Source organism: Lepus europaeus, chromosome 17 (assembly GCF_033115175.1).
Source record: "Lepus europaeus isolate LE1 chromosome 17, mLepTim1.pri, whole genome shotgun sequence".
NCBI classification, from domain to species: domain Eukaryota; kingdom Metazoa; phylum Chordata; class Mammalia; order Lagomorpha; family Leporidae; genus Lepus; species Lepus europaeus.
In genome coordinates this window covers 58,097,347-58,121,555 of record NC_084843.1, presented here as the reverse complement: position 1 = coordinate 58,121,555, position 24,209 = coordinate 58,097,347, and the positions used below count along the sequence as shown (strand labels likewise).

The 24,209-nt window shown below is 42.5% G+C and overlaps 1 protein-coding gene and 1 pseudogene across 2 annotated transcripts in view; one reads left to right on the top strand and one right to left on the bottom strand.

Moving 5' to 3' along the window:
• Positions 1 to 16,246, top strand: part of SLC25A16 (solute carrier family 25 member 16) — a 62,254-nt gene extending 46,008 nt beyond the window's left edge. Inside the window, exons 7-9 of one of the 2 annotated variants that reach the window (XM_062214800.1) lie at positions 7,253 to 7,415; positions 10,512 to 10,580; positions 14,660 to 16,246. In XM_062214800.1, coding sequence (XP_062070784.1) covers positions 7,253 to 7,415; positions 10,512 to 10,580; positions 14,660 to 14,816 — 389 coding nt within the window. In that variant the 3' untranslated portion in view covers positions 14,817 to 16,246. The remainder of the gene's footprint in view (positions 1 to 7,252; positions 7,416 to 10,511; positions 10,581 to 14,659) is intronic. The other variant, XM_062214799.1, reaches the window with a different exon arrangement.
• LOC133776425 (U6 spliceosomal RNA) lies at positions 8,674 to 8,774 on the bottom strand (annotated as a pseudogene).
• Positions 16,247 to 24,209: the final 7,963 nt, after the last annotated feature.

The following is a 24,209-nucleotide window of genomic DNA, read 5'->3' as shown; positions in this document are numbered from 1 at the left end:
CAAAGAGAGGAGAGGCAGAGAGAGAGAGAGGTCTTCCATCTGCTGGTTCACTCCCCAGTTGGCCACAATGGCCGGAGCTGCGCCCATCCGGAGCCAGGAGCCAGGAGCTTCCTCTGGGTGTTCCCACGTGGGTACAGGGGCCCAAGCACTTGGGCCATTTTCCACTGCTTTCCCAGGCCATAGCAGAAAGCTGGATCGGAAGTGGAGCAGCTGGAACTTGAACCAGCGCCCATGTGGGATGCTGGCACTGCAGGCAGTGGTTTTGCCTGCTACACCACAGTGCCAGCCCCTGAAATACATTTTCTTCAAACGCATTTTAAAGTTTAGCATTTTATCTTTAAGCCCCTAATTTTCTGGAAACTTTTTTTTATCTTTCTTAAGGAAAACTACTAGACTTTGTACCATTCATTAACTAGTCTGTCCTTTCCCCAGTGTTCTGCTGTGCTACTTAAAAAAAAGTGCAGTGCAGTTTTGTCATGAATCTTTATATTTGATTGGACAAATCCTGCTACCTTATGTTTCTTTTTTCAGGAATGTCAAGACTGTAGGTATTTCTCCATCCATGAATGTTTTATAATTACCTTTTGATGTTGTACAAAAGCCCTTTTTGGTATTTTGAATGAAGTTTCAGACAAGTCTTATATATTTTTTTTTGTTGTTCAGTATATTTGTAGATACTGTTTAAGGTTTTTTGTGTGTTTTAGATAATTAGACTGTTTGATTTAATTTTATATGATTTTTATCCTGATCATTTTTCTGTTTATTTACTTATAGCCAGTCACCATGTTACTTGTAGGTGTTTTAGGTGGGTTTTCTATATAGACAGTCACATCCTGTACAAATAATAATGTTTTTATTACTTCCATTCCAGTCCTTATTTTGTTGTGTTTGTGTCTTATCTTACTAATACTACTTAAGGACCTACAGTGAAGCAATTTATAGAAATAATGATAATAGACATTTTGGCTCATGGTTGATCTTCAGAGGAATGTTTCTAATACTTCTTTATTTAGCATAATGTCTGATTTAGTTTTTAGCATACACTATTTATCTGCCCAAGGAAATTCTCATAAGAAGTTTTGTCTGAATTTGTATTGAATTTTATCAGATTCCATTTTCTGTAGTTACTGAGATGATCATGAGTTTTCTGTTTTAATCTGTTAATATGATGAGTGATATTAATAGGTATTCTAATGTTAAATGATTTTGAAATCAACCCAAGCTATGGATATAATTTTTTTAATATCCAGCTGGATTCACTTTGTTAATTGTTTTTAGAAGGTTTACCTGTATATGTCTCAAGTTGAAGAGACCATTCAGATTTTCTCTTTATGCTAGTCATTTTTTATAATTCATATCTCTTTTTACCCCTTTAACCTTGAATGTTTTATATTAGCTCCAAATTTTTTTGGTAAATGGCTTTCCTTATTTATTCATTTCTTTTTTCAAGTGCTTTATCTGTTGTCATCCTTTTTTTCATTTTTGTTTTATTATCAATTTTTGCAAAGGATCAAATTGTTCATTTCTCATTTTCTTGATTTTTCTTCTTCATTCCTTCTTTCAGCTCATTCTTTTGGTTTCCTACTTGGGTATGTACTTCATTAATTTTCAACCTTTCTTCCCCCTAATTTAAGCACTTTTTCTAGATACTGCTTCAGCTGCATTCTATAGGTTGGTTATTTTATTTAGTTTTACTGAATCTTTGGAAATTTCAAATGTACTTAAAAGTGCAAAAGGTGATGCAATGAGTCACCATTTACCTACTATATAACATCAACAATGGCCAATTTTGTTTCCTTTATTCCTCTAATTACTTCATCTGTCTCCATCCTAAACTGTTTTAAAGCAAATTCACTTGATTACTTCTACCACAATATTTTCTTATTTAGTTCTCTATCCTTCTTTAAAAACTATACCCAGGGGCCGGCGCTGTGGCTAGCGGGTAAAGCCGCCGTTTGTAGTGCTGGCATCCCATATGGGTGCCAGTTCGAGTCCTGGCTGCTCCACTTCCAATCTAGCTCTCTGCTGTTGCCTGGGAAAGCAGTAGAAGATGGCCCAAGTCCTTGGGCGCCTGCACCCATGTGGGAGGCCCGGAAGAAGCTCCTGGCTCCTGGCTCCTGGCTTCTGATTGATGTAGCTCCGCCCGTTGCAGCCAATTGGGGCATGAACCAGCAGATGGAAGACCTCTCTCTCTCTGCCTCTTCTCTCTCTGTGTAACTCTGACTTTCAAGTAAATAAATAATTTTTTTTCAAAAAAAAGCTATAACCATATACTATTATGAAGCTAAAATTTTCTTTATATCATTTATACTGCCATGGTTCAAATTTTCTCATCTCATAATGAGTTTTTGGCCAGATCCAAGTTAGTATCTATCTGTTTTTTTTTTATTTTTTAAAAAAGTTTTTGACAAAGTTATAGACAGTGAGAGAGACAGAGAGAAAGGTCTTCCTTCTGTTGGTTCACTCCCTAAATGGCTGCCATGGCTGGCGCTGCGTCGATCCGAAGCCAGGAGCCAGGTACTTCTTCCTGGTCTCCCATGCGGGTGCAGGGGCCCAAGCATTGGGCCATCCTCCACCGCCCTCCCAGGACACAGCAGAGAGCTGGACTGGAAGAGGAGCAACCAGGACTAGAACCTGGTGCCCATATGGGATGCTGGCACTGCAGGTGGAGGATTAACCAAGTGATTGCAGTGCTGGCCTCATTTTTTTTTTTTAATTCTTTTATTTTCTGCTTTTTTTTTTCTTCTTGTTTTTATGTTTTGGGTGTTTCTTTTGTAATAATGTCATGGAGCTACCCACTTTTAGAAATCCAATCTGAAAAATCTTTTGATTTTCAGTTAGTCCACTTAAATGTTTATTGTGATTGTTGGTTTATTGGAGCTTATTTCTGTAACTTACTATTTGATTTCTACGTGTTACATTTATTTTATCTTTCTTTTTATGATTTTCTAATCTTATTTGTTTATTTTTCTGAATTCTTCTTCCCCTACTCTTTCATAAATATTTATTCATTTGCTTTGTCCTATGCTTGATGCTTTTTGATTAAAATCTCCTTACTTGTTCTTAATCTCTGAGTACTCTAGAGGTCTAAATTGGGAATTGTTTTTTCTAAAGAGTATTCATTCTGTTCAGCTTCTGCCGGGAGCTCCTGTTGGGAACTATGCTGACTTAGGTAGGCCCAGTGGCAGGGTCCATCTCAGTGCTTTTGCTGCTACTGCATCTGTGTGTAGAGTCCTTCCAACTTTGTGTCACGGGACACAGCTCCCATTCAGGCCTCAGTTTATATTTTTGGGAGGTGATGGTACTAGAGTGATTCCTGGAGACCTTCTTATCCTTTGTGTAAGCCTGGATGTAAATGCAATTGTTTTTCAATGGCAAAGTCATTCAGACTCCTTAAACTCCCATTATGCTGGAAGCAGGACTCTAAAATCTGCTGTATTTTCCTTACTCTTCTTAGAGTTTTTACAATATATTTATTGCATAGTTATAGGAGGTTATATAGTCTCTTTCCCCAATTCCCAACTATTTTTCAGTTTCATATATTCTTCACAAACATTTTTATTGTGTCATGTTACACTGAATACCATTCCATAGCGTTAAGGTATTTTTTTCTCTAGTAATGTTTAAATGGCTATTAATTTCCTTACCATGGGACTGCTGTTGTGGCACAGCAGGTTAAGCCTCTGGTTGTGATGCCATCATCCTATATTGGAGCTCTAGTTCAAGTCCTGGCTCCTTCACTTCCAATCTAGCTTCCTGTTAATGTGTCTCGGAAGGCAGTGGAAGATGGCCCAAGTCCTTGGGTGCCTACTATACATGTGGGAGACCAGACCACAGTTCCAGCTCCTACCTTCAGGCTGGCCCAACCCTGGCTGTTGAGACATTTTGGAAAGTGAGACACCAGATAGAAACTCTCTGTCTCTCTGTCTCTGTCTCTCTATCTCACTGCCTCTGTGCTCTTGTACCTTTCAAATAAGTAAATAAATGAATCTTTAAGTAAAATAAAACAAAACAAAATGAATTTCCTTGTCATGAACTTTCTCTTTTTGTAAGTCTAGGGTAGGCATTTGGCCTGTCTGTTGAGATGTCTGCTTCCTATCCCAGACTGCTGGGTTTGATATTTACCTGTACCTACTGGCTGTGAACCCTGGGATGTGAAGGCTGAAGTAGTTGCATCCCTGCCACCCATGTAGGAGACTAAAATTGAGTTCCTGACTTCCAGCTTTGGCCTGTCCCAATTTCAATTGTTCTGGTCCTTTGAGGAGTGAACTAGCAGATGGGGATTCTCTCTTTGTCTCTCAAATAAAGATAAAAATAAGTTAAAAAATAAAAAAGAAATGATTAAGTGGGCTGGTGTTGTGGCACAGTGAGTTAAACCACTGCCTGTTATGCTGGCATCCCGTATGAGCTCTGGTTCAAGACCTAGCTGACCTGCTTCCAACCAAGATCCCTGCTAATATACCTTGGAAGCCAGCTGAAGATGTCCCAAGTGCTTGGGCCCCTGCCATCTACTTGGGAGACCCAGATGAATTTCCTGGTTCCTGGGTTCAACTTGGCACAGCCCCTTCTATTGAGGACATTTGAGGAGTAAAGCAGTCTATAGAAAACCAATTAATCAACCTCTCTGTGCAACTGCCTTTCAAATAAATCTTTTAAAAAAGATTTAAGTTATTAGACTTCACAAATATAGAAGTATATGAGTATTTTGAGGCTGGTGCTGTGGTATAGCAGGTAAAGCTGCTGCCCATAGTGCCAACATCCCATATGTGTGGTGGTTTGCATCCTGGCTGCTCTACTTCTGATCCAGCTCCCTGCTAATGCACCTGGCAAGGCAGTGGAAGATGGTCCAAATCCTTGGGCCCCTGTACCTATGTGGGAGACCTAGAAGAAGCTCCTGGCTCCTGGCTTCAAATCAGCCCAGTTCTGGCCATTAAGGCCATTTGGGGAGTAAACCAGCAGTTGAAAGCTCTCTCTCTCTGCCTCAGTCTCTGCCTTTCTGTAACTTTGCCTTTCAAATAATAATATAAAAATAAAAAATATATAAATAATAAGAAACATGTATTTGTTTATTATTTGGATGGCAGAGTTACAGAGAGGCGAAGAGAGAGAGAGGTCTTCCATCTACTGGTTCACTCCCTAGATGGTTGCGATGGCCAGAGCTGGGCTGATTCGAAGCCAGGAACCAGGAGCTTCTTACAGGCCTCCCATGTGGGTGCAGGGGTCCAAGGACTTGGGTCATCTTCCACTGCTTTCCCAGGCCATAACAGAGAGCTGGATTAGAAGTGGAGCAGCGGGACTCGAACCACTGCCTATATGGGATGCTGGCGCAGCAGACCAGGACTTTAACTCACTGCACTATAGTGCCAGCCTCTAAATACATCTTTTTTTTTTTTTTTTTTTAAAGAAGTATATGAAGGGCCGGTGCTGTGGCATAACAGGTAAAGCTGTGGCCTCCTGCAGTGCTGGCATCGCATTTGAGCACCGGTTCAAATCCCAGCTGCCCCACTTCTGATCCAGCTCTCTTCTATGGCTTGGTAAAGCAGTAGAAGATAGCCCAAGTGCTTGGGCCCTTGCAACCATGTGGGAGACCTGGAAGAAGCTCCTGGCTCCTGGCTTCAGATTGGCCCAGCTCCAGCCATTGCAACCATTTGGGGAGTGAACCAGCAGATGAAAGGCCTCTCTCTCTCTCTCTCTGCCTCTGCTTCTCTGTTACTTTGCCTTTCAAATAAACAAATCTTTAAAAAAGTTTTTTAAAAGTATATGAATATTCTAAAATTGTATAGGGGAGGGCTTTGAGGCTCAATGGATTAAGCAGCTACTTGTGCTACTGGCATCCCATTTCATAGTGCCAGTTTGCATCCTGACTGCTCTGCTTCTCATCTAGCTTTCTTTTAATGTGCTGGGAGGCAGCAAATGGAGGCCCAAGTAGTTGGGCCCCTGCTATCCACAAGGGAGACACAGATGGAGTTCTTGGCTCATGGCTTCAGCCTGGCTGAGTCTTGCTGTTGAGGGCATTTGAGAAATGAACCAGCCAATAGATCTCTCTCTTTCCCGTGTCTCCCTTTCTGTTACTCTGTCTTTCAAATAAATATTTTCTTAAAATATTAAAAAAGTATCATTTCAAGATGTCAATTTGTAATTTGTGTGAAGCATAAGTGTATATATTGAGGCATTATCCTAGACTGTGTATTTGTTCTTATTCTTCAGTGTCAAATATTTTTTCAGATATATTTTTTTCATTTTATCTTTTTAAAAATATTTACTTATTTGAGAGGCAGAGTTATAGACAGAGAAAGGAGAGACAGAGAGAAAGGTTTTCCATCCACTGGTTCACTCCCCAAATGGCTGCAACAGTTAGAGCTGGGCTCAACCGAAGCCAGGAACCAGGAGCTTCTTGGTCTCTGAGTGGATTTAGGAAGAACTTGAGCCATCTTCCTCTGCTTTCCCAGGCACTTAGCAGGGAGCTGGTTTAGAAGTGGAGCAGCCGGAACTCAAACCAAAGCCCGCATGTGATGCCAGTGCAGTAGGTGGATGCTCAGTCTGCTGAGCCACAGTGCTGGCCCCTCAAATATGCTTTTTCAATTTAGTATATACAGAGATATCTTGAGTCCTGCTTCCTTAATAGGATTCTTGAATTCCATTCTTAATTTTCTTTCTATATGACTTTAATGGTTCTATTATAAAATCATGTAAATGTTTAGCTAGCACCATCTGTGTACCATTTTTTTTATTCAGTTCTATGTGTCTTATGGAGCCAATATGAACATTTACCTTATGGTCATAATTCTTCCTTGAAGACAAAATTAGACATTGAATTAAAATAGCAATACTTTATCACTTTGAATTTGCCTTTTTCTAACATTGTCAATATCATTGTTATTGTAAATATAAATTGTCATATTTACTTATAATTATTAATCATAAATTTAATTTTAATTCATGTGGAACCTTGGAAACTAGTTCTGTTCAGCTGTCAGGTGGCTTTCTGTTTGCTGCTGCTTCCTTCAGTGCCTTGAATTACAGATTAATGTGTGAAAAACTATTGCTATAAGTTTTTATAGGTGATAATTTTGTCAGCTTTAAATTATTTATAACATAATTAAGTATTCTTGTCTTACAATAAGCCACACAGCAGAAAATAGAAAATGTATAGTTAGGTCCTTGAGTAAATTGGTTATTATGTAAGAATGGTGACGTTTTCACAGCTCATGTTCTGTTAACCATCTTGGTGAATTTATATTTTGTTTTTCAGGTGTTTCATTTTTTACTTTTGGTACCTTAAAGAGTGTTGGGCTTTCCCATGCTCCTACCCTTCTTGGCAGACCTTCATCAGACAATCCTAATGTCTTAGTTTTGAAAACTCACATAAACTTACTTTGTGGTGGTGTTGCTGGAGCAATAGCACAAACAATATCGTAAGTTTCTTCATCAACTTAATTCAAATTGCAGTTAGCCAATCCTGATTTTCAGCATTGGTTAATAATTCTAATTTTTCTAATAATTATTCACAAACATGATACCTTGTGAAACAAAAGTATTAATTTAATAAATTTTTCATATGTATCTGTACTTTAAACATATTATAGTTACACGCAAATTGTCCAAATTAATCTGAATCCAATCAATTTCCTGTGCTTACTTAAAGGAAAAGAAACACCATAATCTTCATTCATATTTCCTAATGAATTTACCTTTATGAAGTTTCTGAAATTTTCTTATTGTATACACATGTAAGGGGGCGTAGCTTCTCTTGCATTAAATCTTGAAGGCCTACTTTGTGCCAAACAGTAGGTGTTAGGAAGTTCACTGAGGAAAAACAAAGTTGCTACCAGTAAACTTGTCCTAGATGGCCCTAGCAGTGGAGTTAAGTTACAGGTCACAGTATAATGGGAACACACATGTGTCACTATATTGCAGTAGGAAAGGTGGCTTCAGAGAATTTCCTAAACCTAGATAGATGGAACAGGGAGAGATAAAAAGAGGTTGGAATACTAAGAACAGGAACGTTTCAGGAACTGGAAGAAGAAAATCGTTCTGTTACTGAGAGGAGTATCCTGAGTAACAGGAAGACAAAAAGGAAACGATAATGTCCTAAAGAATGGAAAAGAAGTGATTTACTTGCTTGTGCAATGTTACTCATTTCAGAGACACGATCACCTCTAGCTATTCTGATTTTTGCTTCATTTTAATGCCTCTTTTTCTTCACTATTCACTTTCAGTGTGGATCCTTTAGTCTATCTTGTGTTGCCTCTTTCTCTTCTTAAGCTATATTTTACACCCATTGGCTCTTAATCCAGTGGCTCCCTTTCTAGTTCTTTTATCCTTGTACCAACTGTTCTAGTTCTTGGCTATTTTAACAGTGCCCTGTCTTGGCAGTCATACTCACTAGTTAAATCCTCCTCTTCCTGTCCATATGGATGGATTTGTTAAGGCCCGAATCTTCTGCTCTTCCCTCAGATATCTAGAACAGCTTATCTGTCTTGGTGGTTTCAGAGGTCACCTTGGTTTAGATAACCGTTTCTGTTTAAATTTTTATTACTGACTCCCCATTATATCTCTGCTAAACTTTTGGGTGTATCTCTTTGGATCTCCTGCTATTGGTGCAAGTGCCATGTTTCAAATATTACTTTCTTGTATTTTTCTTTATGACAATCCTCTGCTCCCAACTCCCCTATTTTTTATTTGATTCATTTAATTTTGGTGTACCATCCATGTGCAGGGACCATGCTAATCTCTGCGTTGTTCCAATTTTAGTGCATATACCTCTGAAACACGCTCCCTATTGATTATTCATATTCCTCAGTGTACTAGTCCTGGTAACTTGTAATCATTTTTCCCATCATATGTATCCAAAAAGCTGCTCAGTCTCTCCCTCTCTTTTTTTTTTTTAAACTTAAAACACTGGCTACAATGATGTTTTCTTTTTCCCACCATTATTTAGCTGGTTCTGGCCCTTGAATTCTTATAGTCTCTTCTTCCTACTAATCTTTTCCTTCTACCCACATATATTGTTCATGGTTGGAAACTCAATCCCTCAGGTTTTGAGGTTTTTGGTCTTTGTACCCCATAGGATTTTTCTTTTCTTTTTTTTTTCCTCCCTCATCAAAAAATAATACCTGGAGATACAATTGAGGTACATGGGGAGCTTCAACCATAAGTAATGCTACTTCTTTTTTTTTTCTTTTTTAAGATTTATTTATTTTATTTGAAAGTCAGAGTTACACAGAGAGAGGAGAGGCAGAGAGAGAGAGGTCTTCCATCCGATGGTTCACTCCCCAGATGGCCGCAACGGCCGGAGCTGTACTGATCCAAAGCCAGGAGCCAGCAGGAGCTTCTTCCAGGTCTCCCACGGGGTTTCAGGGACCCAAGGACTTGGACCATCTTCTACTGCTTCCCCAGACCATAGCAGAGAGCTGGATTGGAAGAGGAGCAGCTGGGACTAGAACCGGTGCCCATGTGGGATGCTGGCGCTTCAGGCCAGGGCATTAACCCGCTGCGCCACAGTGCTGGCCCCAAGTAATGCTACTTCTTAAGTTATTATGGTTCATGGGAGTTTCTTTTTAATCATATTGATTTCATTGTAAACATGAATCTGAATAAGAATATATAGTTGTTTTTGTGATCTATCCCTTTTACTTATATTAGATACCTTGAAGAATGTCAAATGGGAAGATAGTAAGTAGCTTTGTGACACTGAGAATGTCTCAGACTTAGTTTTTTTTTTTTAAATTTTATGTTTATATTGGGATAATAGTACCTACTTCATGCAATTGTAAAGATGAAGTGAGATAATGTACATAAATTGTTTAGCACAGGACCTAACATAATAGTTAATATTACTGAAATCAAAGTAACTTTAAAATACCACCTAGACTCCTACTCCTAAAATATATAACGTTAACATTTCTCTGTCCCTGAAATGCAGTTAACTGTACGATGAATTTTAGCCCTTAAGATATATTTTGTATATTTTGAGTCCGTGGTATTTGAGGGGACTTGCTGAGTACTCTTAGAGTGATAATTCTCAACTAGGCTGATTTTGCCTCCAGGGGCGTTTGTTAATGTTGGGAGACATTTTTGGTTGTCAAAACTAGGGGAGTGTTATTGGTATCTAGTGGACAGGGGACAGGGCTGTATAGTAAAGAATGATTCAACTCAAAATGTTAATAGTAGCAACATTGGAAAACCCTATTTTAGGTTAACAACAATGAAAAGCACCCAATTTGTTATCTTCAGGAAGTGGCATTTAATTTTCTCTTTAGGAATGAATAGCAGTTGATATTGTGGTGATAAGACAGAAAAATTCTCCTACTATACTACAAGGAACCACATAAGCAAAGGAAGGAGACTCCTGTATTGTTAATTCGGTTTATTCATGTGCCCATATCCTGACTCCCCAATTAGACCAAACAATAGAAGAACACATTATTTCCTAGCTTGCACAGGGCTTTGCTTTCAATAGCTGTTGAGTAAAAGACTATTTATGTCTTTATGCCTCTTTCCTCTTTTAGCTACCCGTTTGATGTAACTCGTCGACGAATGCAATTAGGAACTGTTCTGCCAGAATTTGAAAAGTGCCTGTAAGTTCTCTGTTTGTCATTGCTCATTTTGTTTAAGAAGTATAATGTTTAATGTTAGTAGAGAGACAGGACTTTGATCTCACCAACAGTCTATATCTTCCATTTTATTTCCTATTGTACACTTAGTTAATTTCATCAGGTTTCATTTCAATTTCTGATTCTCGGAAAAATTCTGTTTAATGGGGTACATGTTTAATCTAGTGATTAAGACTCTGGTTAAGATGCCTGGGCCCCACATTATAGTGCTTGAGTGCTTGATTCCTGACTTCTGTTTCTTTTTTTTTTTTTTTTTTTTAGTTTTTTTGACAGGCAGAGTGGACAGTGAGAGAGAGAGACAGAGAGAAAGGTCTTCCTTTTTGCCGTTGGTTCACCCTCCAATGGCCGCCGCGGCTGGCGCGTTCTGGCCGGCGTACCACACTGATCCGATGGCAGGAGCCAGGTGTTTATCCTGGTCTCCCATGGGGTGCAGGGCCCAAGGACTTGGGCCATCCTCCACTGCACTCCCTGGCCACAGCAGAGAGCTGGCCTGGAAGAGGGGCAACCGGGACAGAATCCAGTGCCCCGACCAGGACTAGAATCCGGTGTGCCAGCGCCGCAAGGCAGAGGATTAGCCTATTGAGCCGCGGCGCCGGCCGACTTCTGTTTCCAAATCCTGCTTTGTGCTAATGCTGACTCTGGAAAGTAGCACTTGATGGCTCAACTCCCATTTGAGACACTTGCATTGAGTTCACAGTTCCTGGCTTTGGCCTTCACCCCTACCATTTGTGGACCTTGGGGAGTAAACCAGTAGACAGCAGCTGTATCTGTCTATCTGCATCTCAAAAAATAAGAATTTTTGGCTGGCGCTGTGGCTCACTAGGCTAATCCTCTGCCTGCGGTGCCAGCACCCTGGGTTCTAGTCCCGGTTGGGGTGCAGGATTCTGTCTCAGTTGCTCCTCTTCCTGTCCAGCTCTCTGCTCTGGCCCAGGAGTGCAGTGGAGGATGGCCCAAGTCCTTGGGCCCTGCACCCGCATGGGAGACCAGGAGAAGCATCTGGTTCCTGGCTTCGGATCAGCGCGGTGTGCTGGTCACAGCGCGCTGGCCACAGCGGCCATTGGGGGGAGAACCAACGGAAAAGGAAGACCTTTCTCTCTCTCTCTCTCTCTCACTGTCCACTCTGCCTGTCCAAAAAAAAAAAAATAAAGAAAGAGGAATTTTTGTAAAAATAAAGTTTAAAACAATTCTGTGAAATAGAAATATGTGAGTTATGTGTATAATTTAAATTTTTAGATAGCCAGATTATTTATTATTATGAAAACATAAAATAGTTTTAAAAGGTTTTTTGTTTAATATATCTAAAATATTATTTCAACACTTGAGCATTTTGTACTTATATTAGATGTTTGAATATATATATTTAAAGACTTTATTTATTATGAGAGGTAGAGTTATAGACAATGAGAGGAAGAGACAGAGAGAAAGGAGCCAGGAGCTTCTTCACTTCCATGTCTCCTATGCTGGGGCAGGAGCCCAAGGACTTGGGACATCTATTGCTTTCCCAGGTTGTAGCAGAGAGCTGAATCAGAAGAGGAGCAGCTGGGCCTAGAACCAGCACCCTATGGGATGCCGGTGCTACAGGTATAGGATTACCCTACTATACCACAGCCCTGGGACCTGAATATATTTTATTCTCATAGCACATCTCAGTGGACTACCACATTTCAAGGGCCTAGTAGCCACATGAGGCAAGTAGCTACCATTATTGCCCAGCACAGTTCTAGAATTTTCTATAGTCTGTAGAAATTTAGAATCCTGTGTGACGATACGTTGTCCTTCAGTAAAAGATCTGAATGTTTGTTTAGGACCTTAGATTGCCTTGTTCACCCCAAAGATCTTTAGAAGATTTTTATTTAGATTGCCTAATAAAAAGGAAAAACAAACCCCAAAATATTGATTTGAAAGGAAAGGGAAGTCTTCACTGCTGAAATCTAAAAAGTAGGGTTTTAAGCTTAAGTTCTATAGTGACCTACTAGTTATAGAATAGACCTGAGCTTTAGTGAAAGCTTAAAGGGCTACTATTCATACATCCTTTAGTAGCATTATAGCAGTGTTCCACATGTGAAATAGTGCTGTCAGTAAATGTCATAGACATAACACGAACGTCATGCATTGTGTTGATGAGCCTGAAAGGCATTGCACATTGCTTCCACTTGTTCAGAGTGACTGTAAAATTTTAGCTTGTTAAAAATATTTGCCTTCCGCTGGCGCTGCGGCTCAATAGGCTAATCCTCCGCCTTGCGGCGCCAGCACACCGGGTTCTAGTCCCAGTCGGGGTGCTGGATTCTGTCCTGGTTGCCCCTCTTCCAGGCCAGCTCTCTGCTGTGGCCAGGGAGTGCAGTGGAGGATGGCTCAAATGCTTGGGCCCTGCACCTGCATGGGAGACCAGGATAAGCACCTGGCTCCTGCCATCGGATCAGCGCGGTGAGCCAGCCGCAGCGCGCTACCGCGGTGGCCATTGGAGGGTGAATCAACAGCAAAGGAAGACCTTTCTCTCTGTTTCTCTCTCACTGTCCACTCTGCCTGTCAAAAAAAAAAAAAAAAAAAAAAAAGCCTTCCAAAAGCTATTAAAGTTGGCATTTTTTTTTTTGCTTAATATTTATTTATTTGAGTGTCAGTGTTACACACAGAGAGGAGAGGCACAGAGAGAGAGAGAGAGAGAGAGAGAGGTCTCCCATCCGATGGTTCACTCCCCAGATGGTCGCAATGGCTGGAGCTGTTCCGATCTGAAGCCAGGAGCTAGGAGCTTCTTCCCGGTCTCCCACTTGGGTGCAGGGGCCCAAGGACTTGGGCCATCTTCTGCTGCTTTCCCGGGCCATAGCAGGGAGCTGGACAGGAAGTGGAGCAGCCGGGTCTCGAACCGGCGCCCATATGTGATGCTGGTGCTTCAGGCCTGGGCGTTAACCCACCGCACCACAACGCCAGCCCTGGCATTTTGATTTCTATTTATTTATTTATTTATTTATTGACAGGCAGAGTTAGACAGTGAGAGAGAGAAACAGAAAAGTCTTCCTTTTTCCATTGGTTCACCCCCGAAGTGGCCGCTACGGCTCGCACGTTGCGGCTGGCACGCTGCGCTGATCCGCTGCCAGGAGCCAGGTGCCTCCTCCTGGTCTCCCATGTGGGTGCAGGGCCCAAACACTTGGGCCATCCTCCACTGCACTCCCAAGCCACAGCAGAGAGCTGGACTGGAAGAGGAGCAACCGGGACAAAATCCAGCACCCCTCCCAGGACTAGAACTCGGTGTGCCGGCACCACAGGCAGAGGATTAGACTAGTGAGCCATAGCGCTGGCTGGCATTTTTATTTAAAGATTTATTTTATTTACTTGAAAGCAGAGTTACACAGAGAGAGAGGAGAGACAGAGAGAGAGAGAGTGGTCTTCCATCCAATGGTTCACTTCCCAGTTGGCCACAATGGCTAGAGCTTCGCCAATGTGAAGCCAGGAGCCAGGGGCTTCTTCTGGGTCTCCCACATGGGTACAGGCGCCCAAGGACTTGGGCTATCTTCTACTGCTTTCCCAGGCCATAGCAGAGAGCTGGATCGGAAGTAGAGCAGCCGGGACTCAAACTGGTGCCCTTATGGGATACCAGCACTTCAGGCGGTGGCCTTACCCACTACACCACAGCGCCTGCGCCCCCTCCCAAGATGGCATTTTAAGCTTTTAAAAATGCTGTTATGGGTGTTGGCATTTGGCCTAGTGGCTAAGATCGTTAATGTGCCTGCATCCCATATTGGAATGTCTGGGTTTGACTCCCAGCTCCATTTTCCAGTCGCAGCTGGCTGCCAGTGCAGACCTTGTGAAGCAGCATGTGATGACTCAGGAAGTGGGTGCCTGCTACCCCTTGCTGCCGGCTCCAGTGCAGTCCAGTCCTGGCTATTACAGGCGTTGGAGAAGTAAACCAGCAGATGGGAGCTCTCTCTTTCTTCCTGTTTCTCAGCCTCTTGAATAAATTAAATAGCATAAAAATTCACTGGTGGATCCTAAACTTGTCTCTTCATGCGTGAGCATGGCAGTGTCATCATTTAACCGCTGTCTTTCAGTACCATGCGGGAGACTATGAAGTATGTCTACGGACACCACGGAATTCGGAAAGGATTATATCGCGGTTTGTCTCTGAATTACATTCGCTGCATTCCCTCTCAAGCAGTGGCTTTTACAACATATGAACTTATGAAGCAGTTTTTTCACCTCAATTAAAAATAGCTGTGATTTCATTTCCTTAACAAACTCTCAGAAGGAATAATTTAAAAATGTTACTTTAATTATGGAGGGAACATTACTTGAAGGGGATATTTACCCTATCACAGGAACCACTGGTATGTTAGTAACTTGATTTTTTTTTTTTTTTTTTTTAGTCACAACTCAAAGTGCTTACCATACTTTGGGATGCCAAACATTATATTTTGGAACATTAGAAAACCATTCCTATGCTGATGTTGGCTAATCAGTTAGGTTATTTGCAACATTTAGAAAGTGTTATTTGGAAGTAGAACTAACTTCACAGGGGGTCCAAGGGGTTGCAGTTAGCTTTATTGTGCTATTCCAAGCTTTTAATTGTAATTATGGTTTTCTGTAGACTGTAACATTGTTTATTATTATGGAAATAATTGAACTTGGTTATATTGCAAAAGAACAATGAGAACTGAATTTTTAAGTTCTTTAAAACAGCCAGCATTGAAGTATTATTCTTACCTCTCTTCTCATACTTCTGTTCCATTGGAAAAAAGGACAAATGCTTTTTCCTTCATTTTTAGTAAAATAAGTGTAGTATTTAAAAAGTAGCCATGTAGCAACTTAAAAATGAAGTATCAGGTCTTGCTGAAATGTTATTACTGAGTACTTTGAGTGACTTGTGTGTGTTTTTAAAAGTCCATGGAGTATTTTTTATGCCATGAGAGGAAAAATTCAATGTATTTTTCCCAAAGGCAGTGATAATACTGAATATCTCTGCACACAAAAACAGAGTAGCAATATAAGTATGTTTTTGTTAGATGATTTGATTGTAAACTAGAAAATTTATTTAAGTGGACTGTGAAATATCCATTAATATAGATGTGAATATCAAAGAACGTTTCTAAGATATTATGTCATGATATCTCAACTAGTTCTTCCATGTAACATAATTTAAATACAATATAAACTTAAGTGGAAATGTAAAATATGATTTAAATTGTTATCCTTTATATTAAGAAAATAGTTTCAAATGTCAAATTTCCATTTACTGTGTTTTAATGTTTTATTATAAGCATGATAGAAATGGGTGGGGAAGAGTTAAAGTTCTATATTCAAATATAGTGATTTGTAGAATTGATGTGATTTTTTTAAGACATCGAGAAACTAAGTATTATTTCTGCATCAATTTTTATTTTATTTTTTGTATAAAAATTTCTTGTTATTCCTTGGTAAAAATTTGAACTGTTTTTGTTTTTCAAGTCTTTAAGAATAAATATGTATCTTTGTGTGATTTATAAGTGTACCAGCAAGTAAAAATTACATGTGTTTCTAAAACTATTTTGCATATTTTCATTTCTGGGTCACATTGTAACTAACTATTGTTATTAAATCTTAAGATAATTTAAGTATAAGATAATTATGTTATCAATAAAAGGGAATTGCAAATATTTTTAAGTAAAAATTCTATGTTAAGAATACATGGTATATTAAAAATAAATTTTACCTATGTTTCAAAAGTGTCTTTCTTTTAACTATATTATTGAAGCAAATATGCTAAACATAGGGGCTGGTGCTGTGGTGCAGTGGGTTAAAGCTCCAGCCTGCAGCACCAGTATTCCATATGGACACTAGTTCAAGTCCAGTCCGCTCCACTTCTGATCCAGCTCTCTGCTGTGACCTGGGAAAGCAGTAGAAGATGGCCCAAGTCCTTGGGCCCCTGCACCCGTGTAGGACACCCAGAAGAAGCTTCTTGCTCCTGGCTTCGGATCAAGCCGTTGCAGCCATTTGGGGATTGAACCAGCTGATCGAAGACCTCTCTCTCTCTCTGTCTACCTCTCTCTGTAACTCTGTCAAATAAATAAAATAAATCTTAATAAATGCTAAACATAAGAAGTCAGAATGGAATAATATGCATATATATTTGTTTTTAAATATTTTCATTTATTTAAATATTTATTTTTTTCTAAAGTCACAGTTACACAGAGAGAGGAGAGTCAGAGAGAGAGAGAGAGAGAGAGAGAGAGGTCGGTCTTCCATCTGATGGTTCACTCCCTAATTGGCCACAATGGCTGGAGCTGCACTGATCTGAAGCCAGGAGCCAGGAGCTTCTTCCCAGTCTCACACACAGGTGCAGGGGCCCAAACACTTGGGCCATCTTCTACTGTTTTCCCAGGGGATCAAAAATGGAGCAGCCTGGACTCGAACCGGCACCCATATGGGATGCCGGCATTGCAGGCGGCGGCTTTACCTGCTATGCCACAGCGCCAGCCCCGAAGAATATTTATTTACTTTTTTTTTTTTTAATATTTATTTGTTTATTTGAAAGCATCACAGAAAGGAGAGACACATAGAGAGATCTTTCATTCACTGGCTCACTTCCCAAAGGGCCACAGTGACCGGGGCTATGCCAAGCCAAAGCCAGAAGCTAGGACCTTCCTCTGGGTCTTCCTCCTGGGTGCAGGAACTCAAGAACCTGGGCCATCCTCTTCTGCTTTCCTGGGTGGTGCTTTAGCAGGGAGCCAGATCAGAAGTAGAGCTTCTGGAACTCGAACCAGTGCACCTATGGTATGCCAGCATCACACGTTAGCAGCTTTAACTTGCTGCTAGCCCTGAAGAATATTTAAAATAATGACAGTGTTTCTGTCTGGTTTATTTCTGATTAATAACCCACAGTGCATTTTGCTGGATAATCTGAAGATTAGCAGTTGATTTCTTTTTTTATCTTCATTGTCCCTCTTTTTCTGCTTTTCATTGGATATAAACCTGTGGTCTATAGAATGGGACAGAGCAAGTTATCACCTTTAGCTCTCAATGGTTGTCTGTATAGAAGTGGAAATGTTGGCCGGCGCCACAGCTCAATAGGCTAATCCTCTGCCTGCGGCGCCGGCACACCGGGTTCTAGTCCCAGTTGGGGCGCTGGATGCTGTTCCGGTTGCTCCTCTTCCAGGCCAGCTCTCTGCTATGGCCCGGGAAGGCAGTGGAGGATGGCCCAAGTAAAGTGGAAATGTTGCTAGGTGTATATATAATAGTATGTCACTCCATTCTCCACCAGAGTTCTAAACATTAGTTTATTCAACACCTCTAGTCCCAGGCATTGTGTCAGCATTTTGGGAGACTTCCCTCGGGAGGCCCATTAGCTATACTTGCAGTCAAACACTGCAATCTGTACAACACTTAACACTAGGTATTTCTTTAATAGTGTATATACCAAGCTTTATGGCTGCCTGTTGATCCATATCCTCCTGCCCCTCAAAGGTAGAGTCATGTCTTTGTCGCCAGCAAGCAGCATAGAGTATGACACTGTAATGTAACAGGTGCTTAGTGACTTTTACTGCTGGGAAAGAAGGTCTTAGTCTCTGTTTTTGGAGACTTTAAACTCTAGTAGAAGAAATGAAGTACAAATAGTTCAAGAAAAGGACGATTTAAAAATAAAGTTTTAGGGACCGGCACTAAGACGCAGCAGGTTAAGGTCCTGGCCTGAAGTGCTGGCATCCCATATGGGCGCGGGTTCAAGTCCTAGCTGCTCCTCTTCCAATCCAGCTCTCTGCTGTGGCCTGGGGTAGCAGTGGAGGATGGCCCAAGTTCTTGGATCCCTGCACCAAGTGGGAGACCCAGAAGAAGCTCCTGGCTCCTGGCTTCGGACCTGCACAGCTCTGGCCATTGTGGCCATTTGGGGAGTGAACCAGCAGATGGAAGACCCCTCTCTCTGTCTCTACCTCTCTCTGTGACTCTGTCTTTCAAATAAATAAAATAAATCTTAAAAAAAAAAAAAAGTTTTGGGACTGGCATTTAGCTAGCTTTTAAGATGCCCATGTCCCACTTTGGAGAAACTGTGTTCAATACCTTGTTCTGGCTCCGGACCCCCTCTTCTTACTAATGGGGACCTTGAACGGCAGTGGTGATGGTTCCAGTGATTGTGTTCCTGCCATCATGTGGGATAAAGAGTAGCATTCCCGGCTCCTGGTTCTGGCCCTGGCCAGTGCCATGTAGGCATTTAGGAGTGAACCAGTAGATGGGAGCTTTCTCTTTCTCTGTCTCTGTATTCAAATAAAACTTGAAATTCATATTTAAAAAAAGAAAGAAGGGTCGACTTTGTGGCACAGTGGGTTAAATCATGGCTTGCAACACCGGTATCCCATATGGGAGGGCTGGTTCAATTCCCAGCTGCTTTGCTTCTGAACCATATCCCTGCTGATGGGGTCTGGGAATGCAGTAGAAGATGCTCCAAATGTTTGGGTCCCTGCCACTCACGTGGGAGACAATGATGGAGTCCTGGTCTCCTGACTTTGGCTTGGACCAGCCTTGGCCAATGCAGCCATTTAGGGTATGAACCAGTATATGGAAGATCTCTGTCTCTCCTCTCTCTACCACTCAGCCTTTCAAACAAACAAATAAATAAATCTCTCTTTTTTTTTTTTTAAGATTTATTTATTTACTTGAAAGTCAGAGTTACACACTTAAAGATTTATTTGAAAGGCAGAGAAATATATAGAGAGAAACGGTGTCTATCTGCTTGTTCACTCTCCAAAATGGACACAATGGCCAGAATTTGGCCAGGCCGAAGCCAGGAAGGAGCCTGGACCCCTATCTGGGTCTCCTGGGTTTGTGGCAGTGGCCCAAGGACTTAGTCCATCTTCTGCTGCTTTACCAGGTGCATTAGCAGGGAGCTCTATCAGAAGTGGAGCAGCTAGTACTTGCACCAGCCCTCATATGTGATGATGATGGCTTTGTAGGCAGTGGCTAACCTGCTGAACCACAATGACTGCTCCCAAAATGGGCGAATTATTTAAACAGACATTTTACAAAGGAAGATATACAAGTGACCAAATTCATGATGAAGTACTTAATATCATCAGTGATTGAGTCATACAAATTAAGACTAAAACGGCCAACACCGCGGCTCAATAGGCTAATCCTCCGCCTTGTGGCGCCGGCACACTGGGTTCTAGTCCCGGTCGGGGCGCCGGATTCTGTCCCGGTTGCCCCTCTTCCAGGCCAGCTCTCTGCTATGGCCCGGGAGTGCAGTGGAGGATGGCCCAAGTGCTTGGGCTCTGCACCCCATGGGAGACCAGGAGAAGCACCTAGCTCCTGGCTTCGGATCAGCGCACTGCGCTGGCTGCAGCGCACTGGCCGCGGCGGCCATTGGAGGGTGAACCAACGGCAAAAAGGAAGACCTTTCTCTCTGTCTCTCTCTCTCACTGTCCACTCTGCCTGTAAAAAAAAAAAAAAAAAAAAAAAAAAAAAAAGACTAAAACGGCTGACAGCATCAACTGTTGTCAAAGATCCATAGACACTCGAATTTTCTGGGTCTGGTGTTGTGGCACAGTGGGTTAATTTGCTGCCTGCAGTGCTAGCATCTCATGTGGGTGCCAGTTCATGTCCCTCTGCTCCACTTCCGACCCCATTCCCTGCTAATGGCTCAAGTCCTGAAGCCACTGGGAGACAGGAATGAGGCTCCTGCCTCCTGTCTCTTAGCTTCAGCCTGTCTCAGCCCCCGCTGTTGCAGATGTTTGAGGGGTGAACTAGTGGGTGGAAGATCTCTTTGTGGCTCCCTCTCTCTCTGCAACTCTGTCTTTCAAATAAATAAATCTTTTTTAAAAAAGGGACCAACCTTGTGGCATAGGGGGGGTAAAGCTGCCGCCTGTGACATGGGCATCCCATATGGGCACTGGTTTGAGTCCTGGCTGCTCCACTTCCAATCCAACTCCCTGCTAATGGGCTTGGGAAAGTAGCAAAAGATGGTCCAAGTGCATGACTTCTGCACCCACATGGGAGACCTGGAAAAAGATGAAGCGCCACTGGGCCAGCCCCAGTACATGAATCTTAAAACAAAAAAACTGAAATTTTCATTCATTGATAATATAGTATAAAATGTTACAGCCACTTTGAATACACATCTGACAGTTCCTTATGTTTTTTTGTTTTTGTAGTTTTTTTTTAAAGATTTATTTATTTGAAAGAATTATAGAGAGAGGCAGAGACAAAGAGAGGTCTTCTGTCTACTGGTTCGCTACCCAAATGGATGCAATGGCTGGAGCTGGGCCCTTCTGAAACCAGGGGCCAGGATCCTCTTCTGGATCTCCCACGTGGGTGCAGGGACCCAAGGACTTGGGCCACTCTATACTGCTTACCCAAGAGCATTAGCAGAGAGTGGGATGGGAAGTGGAGCAGCTGGGACTTGAACCAGTGGACATATGGCATGCAGGATGCCACAGGCCGGGGGCCTTAAACCTTTGTGCCACAACACCAGCACCCAGCAGTTCCTTATTAACTGATGTATGGCCCAGAAATTTCATTTCAAAATACTTCACAAGAGAAATAAAAACATATACACAAAAAGTCTTGTGTAAGAATATTTGTAGGGGCCAGCGTTGTGGCATAGCAGTTTAAGCTGCTGACTGCGATGTTGCCATTCCATAAAGGTGCCGGTTTGAGTCCCGGCTGCTCCACTTCCAATCCAACTCCCTGCTAATGTCTCTGGGAAAGCAGCAAAAGATGGTCCAAGTGCCTGGGCCTCTCTACCCAAAGCTCCTGGCTCCTGACTTCGGGCTGGCCCCACCCTGGCTATAGTGGCCATTTGGGGAATGATCCAGTGTATGGAAGATCTCTGTAATTCTGCCTTTCAATTAATTAAATAAATAAATATTTGGGAAAAAAGGAAGACTATTTGTAGTAGCTTCATTAAAAGTAGTCATTGTCCATCATCAGGAGACTGGCTGAATAAATGTGAATTCACACAACCAAATACTATTCAGCAGGGGCACGCTTTTGGCACACAGGTAAGATGCTGCTTGGGATGGCCACATCCCAGTGGCTAGGTTTGAGTCCCAGCTCTGTTTCCAGTTGCAGGGTTCTGCTATTGCTCAAGTACTTGGGTCCCTGACATTCAGGAAGGAGTCCCAAACTGAGTTCCTGGCTGTTGGCTTCAGCAGCTCCAGCTGTTGGTGGGCGTTTGAGGTGTGGATCAGTGGATAAAAGACCTCTCCATTTTTTTTTTAAGATTTATTTATTTTATTTGAAATGCACAGTTACAGAGAGAGGCAGAGACAGAGACTGAGAGAGGTCTTCCATCTGTTGGTTCATTCCTCAAATGGCTGCAGCCCCATCGGAGTGCCTGGTCTGAGTCCTGCCCACTCTGCTTCTGACCCAGCTCTCTGTTCATGTGCACTATGGGAAGCCACAGACACCTGATGGCTCATGTATGTGAGTCCCAGGGCTGGCGCTGTGGTGCAGCAGGTAAAGCCGCCATCTGCAGGGCCGGCATCCCATAGGGGCGCCAGTTCAAGTCCCAGCTGCTCCACCTCCAATCCAGCTCTCTGCTATAGCCTGGGAAAGCAGTAGAAGATGGCCTGTGTCCTTGGGCCCCTGCACCTGTGTGGGAGACCCAGAAGAAGCTCCTGGCTCCTGGCTTCAGATCAGCACAGCTCTGGCTGTTGTGACCATCTGGGGAGTAGACAGGTGGATGGAAGACCTCTCTCTCTCTGCCTCTGCCTCTCTGTAACTCTGCCTTTCAAATAGATAAATCTTAAAAAAAAAAAAAAAAAAAAAAAAAAAAAGAGTCCCTGCCACCTATGTGGGAGACCTGGATGGAGTTCTGGATGGGCTCCTGGCTTTACCATGGCCCAGCCCTGGCTGTTGTGGGCAATTTGGGAGTAAACCAGCAGATGGAAGATATATCTCTGTCTCTGTCTCTCTCTCTCTTGCTCTGCCTTTCAAGTAGATGAAAACAAACAAATAAAATTATGCATTTTGTTCATCCATTTATCTGTTTATGGGCACTGAGTTTTTTCAACTCTTATTGTGAATAATGACACTCTGAACATAAAATTTACAAATCTCTGTTTGAGTCCCTATATTCAATTCTTTTAGGTGTAGATCCAAAAGTTAAATTGCTGTCTTGAGGCTGGTGTTGTGGTATAGCAGGTTAAGCCGCCACCTACAAAACTGGTGTTGCATATGGGCGCGTGTTCAAGTCCCAGCTATTCCACTTCCAGCTCTCTGTTAATGCACCTGAGAAGGCAGCAGAAGATGGCCCAAATACTTGGGCTACTGCCACACACGTGGGAGACCCAGATGAACTTCTGGGCTCCTGGCTTTACTCTGGCTCAACTGGTTGTTGCAGGTATTTGGGTAGTGAACTAACAGATGGAAGATCTCTCTGTTTCTCTCTGTGTAACTCTGCCTTTCAAATAAATGAATAAATCTTTAAAAAAAAAAGTTGCTATCTCATATGGTAATTCAGTGTTTATTGTTTTCGAGAAACTGCTGTCCTTATTTATACTCTTTAGATTTATTCTCATTTTCTTTCAAGTTCTTTAGGCGCCATCTGCTGCTTCCCAGGTGTATTAGCAAGAATCTGGATCAGAAGTGGAGTAGCTGGGCTCCAACAACTGGCACTCCGTTACCGAATGTGGGTTTCCCAGGCAGCTGCTTAACCCACTGTGTCAAAATACAGCACAACAAAATCCTTTTTTTTTTTTTTAAGATTTATTTTATTTATTTGAAAGAGTTACAGAGAGAGGTAGAGACAGAGAGAGAGGTCTTCCATCCGCTGGTTCACTCCCCAGATGGCTACAACGGCCAGAGCTGCACCGATCCAAAGCCAGGAGCCAAGAACCTCTTTCAGGTCTCCCACGTGGGTGCAGGGGCCCAAGTACTTGGGCTATCTTCTGCTGCTTTCCTAGGAGCATTAGCAGGTAGCTGGATCTGAAGTGGAGCAGCCGGGACTTGAACCAGCGTCCATCTAGATGTATCCAACACAGGTTGTGGCTTTACCTGCTAAGCCATAGTACAGGCCCCAATCTAACATCTTTTAAAGATGGGAGAAACTGGGTCCTATTAAAAATGTGGTAGCAATCCAGTAGTGTGGGTGAGGTTGATTATAGGAGAAAATGACGGCGTAACTGAAGCAGCAATGCCATGGACAGTGCCAGAAGCCTTGAGATCCGGGGTACGGAGTGGGGGAGTAACCACTTCTGGGAGGAATACGTATTCAGCATTGCGAAAAAGTGTGTAAGGGTCGTAAGACGGGTGCAGATAGTGGAAGTTTTGTAGATTTCGTCGCTGCGTTATGAGGGAGTTCCTATCCGTCTCTCTTTCTCAACGAGTTTTCCAGCAAAAAAGAGATTGTGATGCGAAATTCCAGAGGCCAGCACGGGCAGCTGGTTTGGGCCAACTCCAGATGCTGCTGCTCAAACCAACAGCGTGTGTCTGGCTCGGGCCAGAGCGTTGCGCTTTCAGCCTGGGCCGGGATGAAGACTCCGGTTTTGCAGGCCTGGGGCCAGGCGGCGCACGCCCGGCAGGTGCGGCGCTCCACGTGTAGTCGCCGGCGCTGCCGGGCCCGCCCCGCGCACGTCACTCGGGGCCTCGGCGCGCCGGCGCATGCGCCCGCGCCGCGCGGACGCTCGTCCCTTTCCC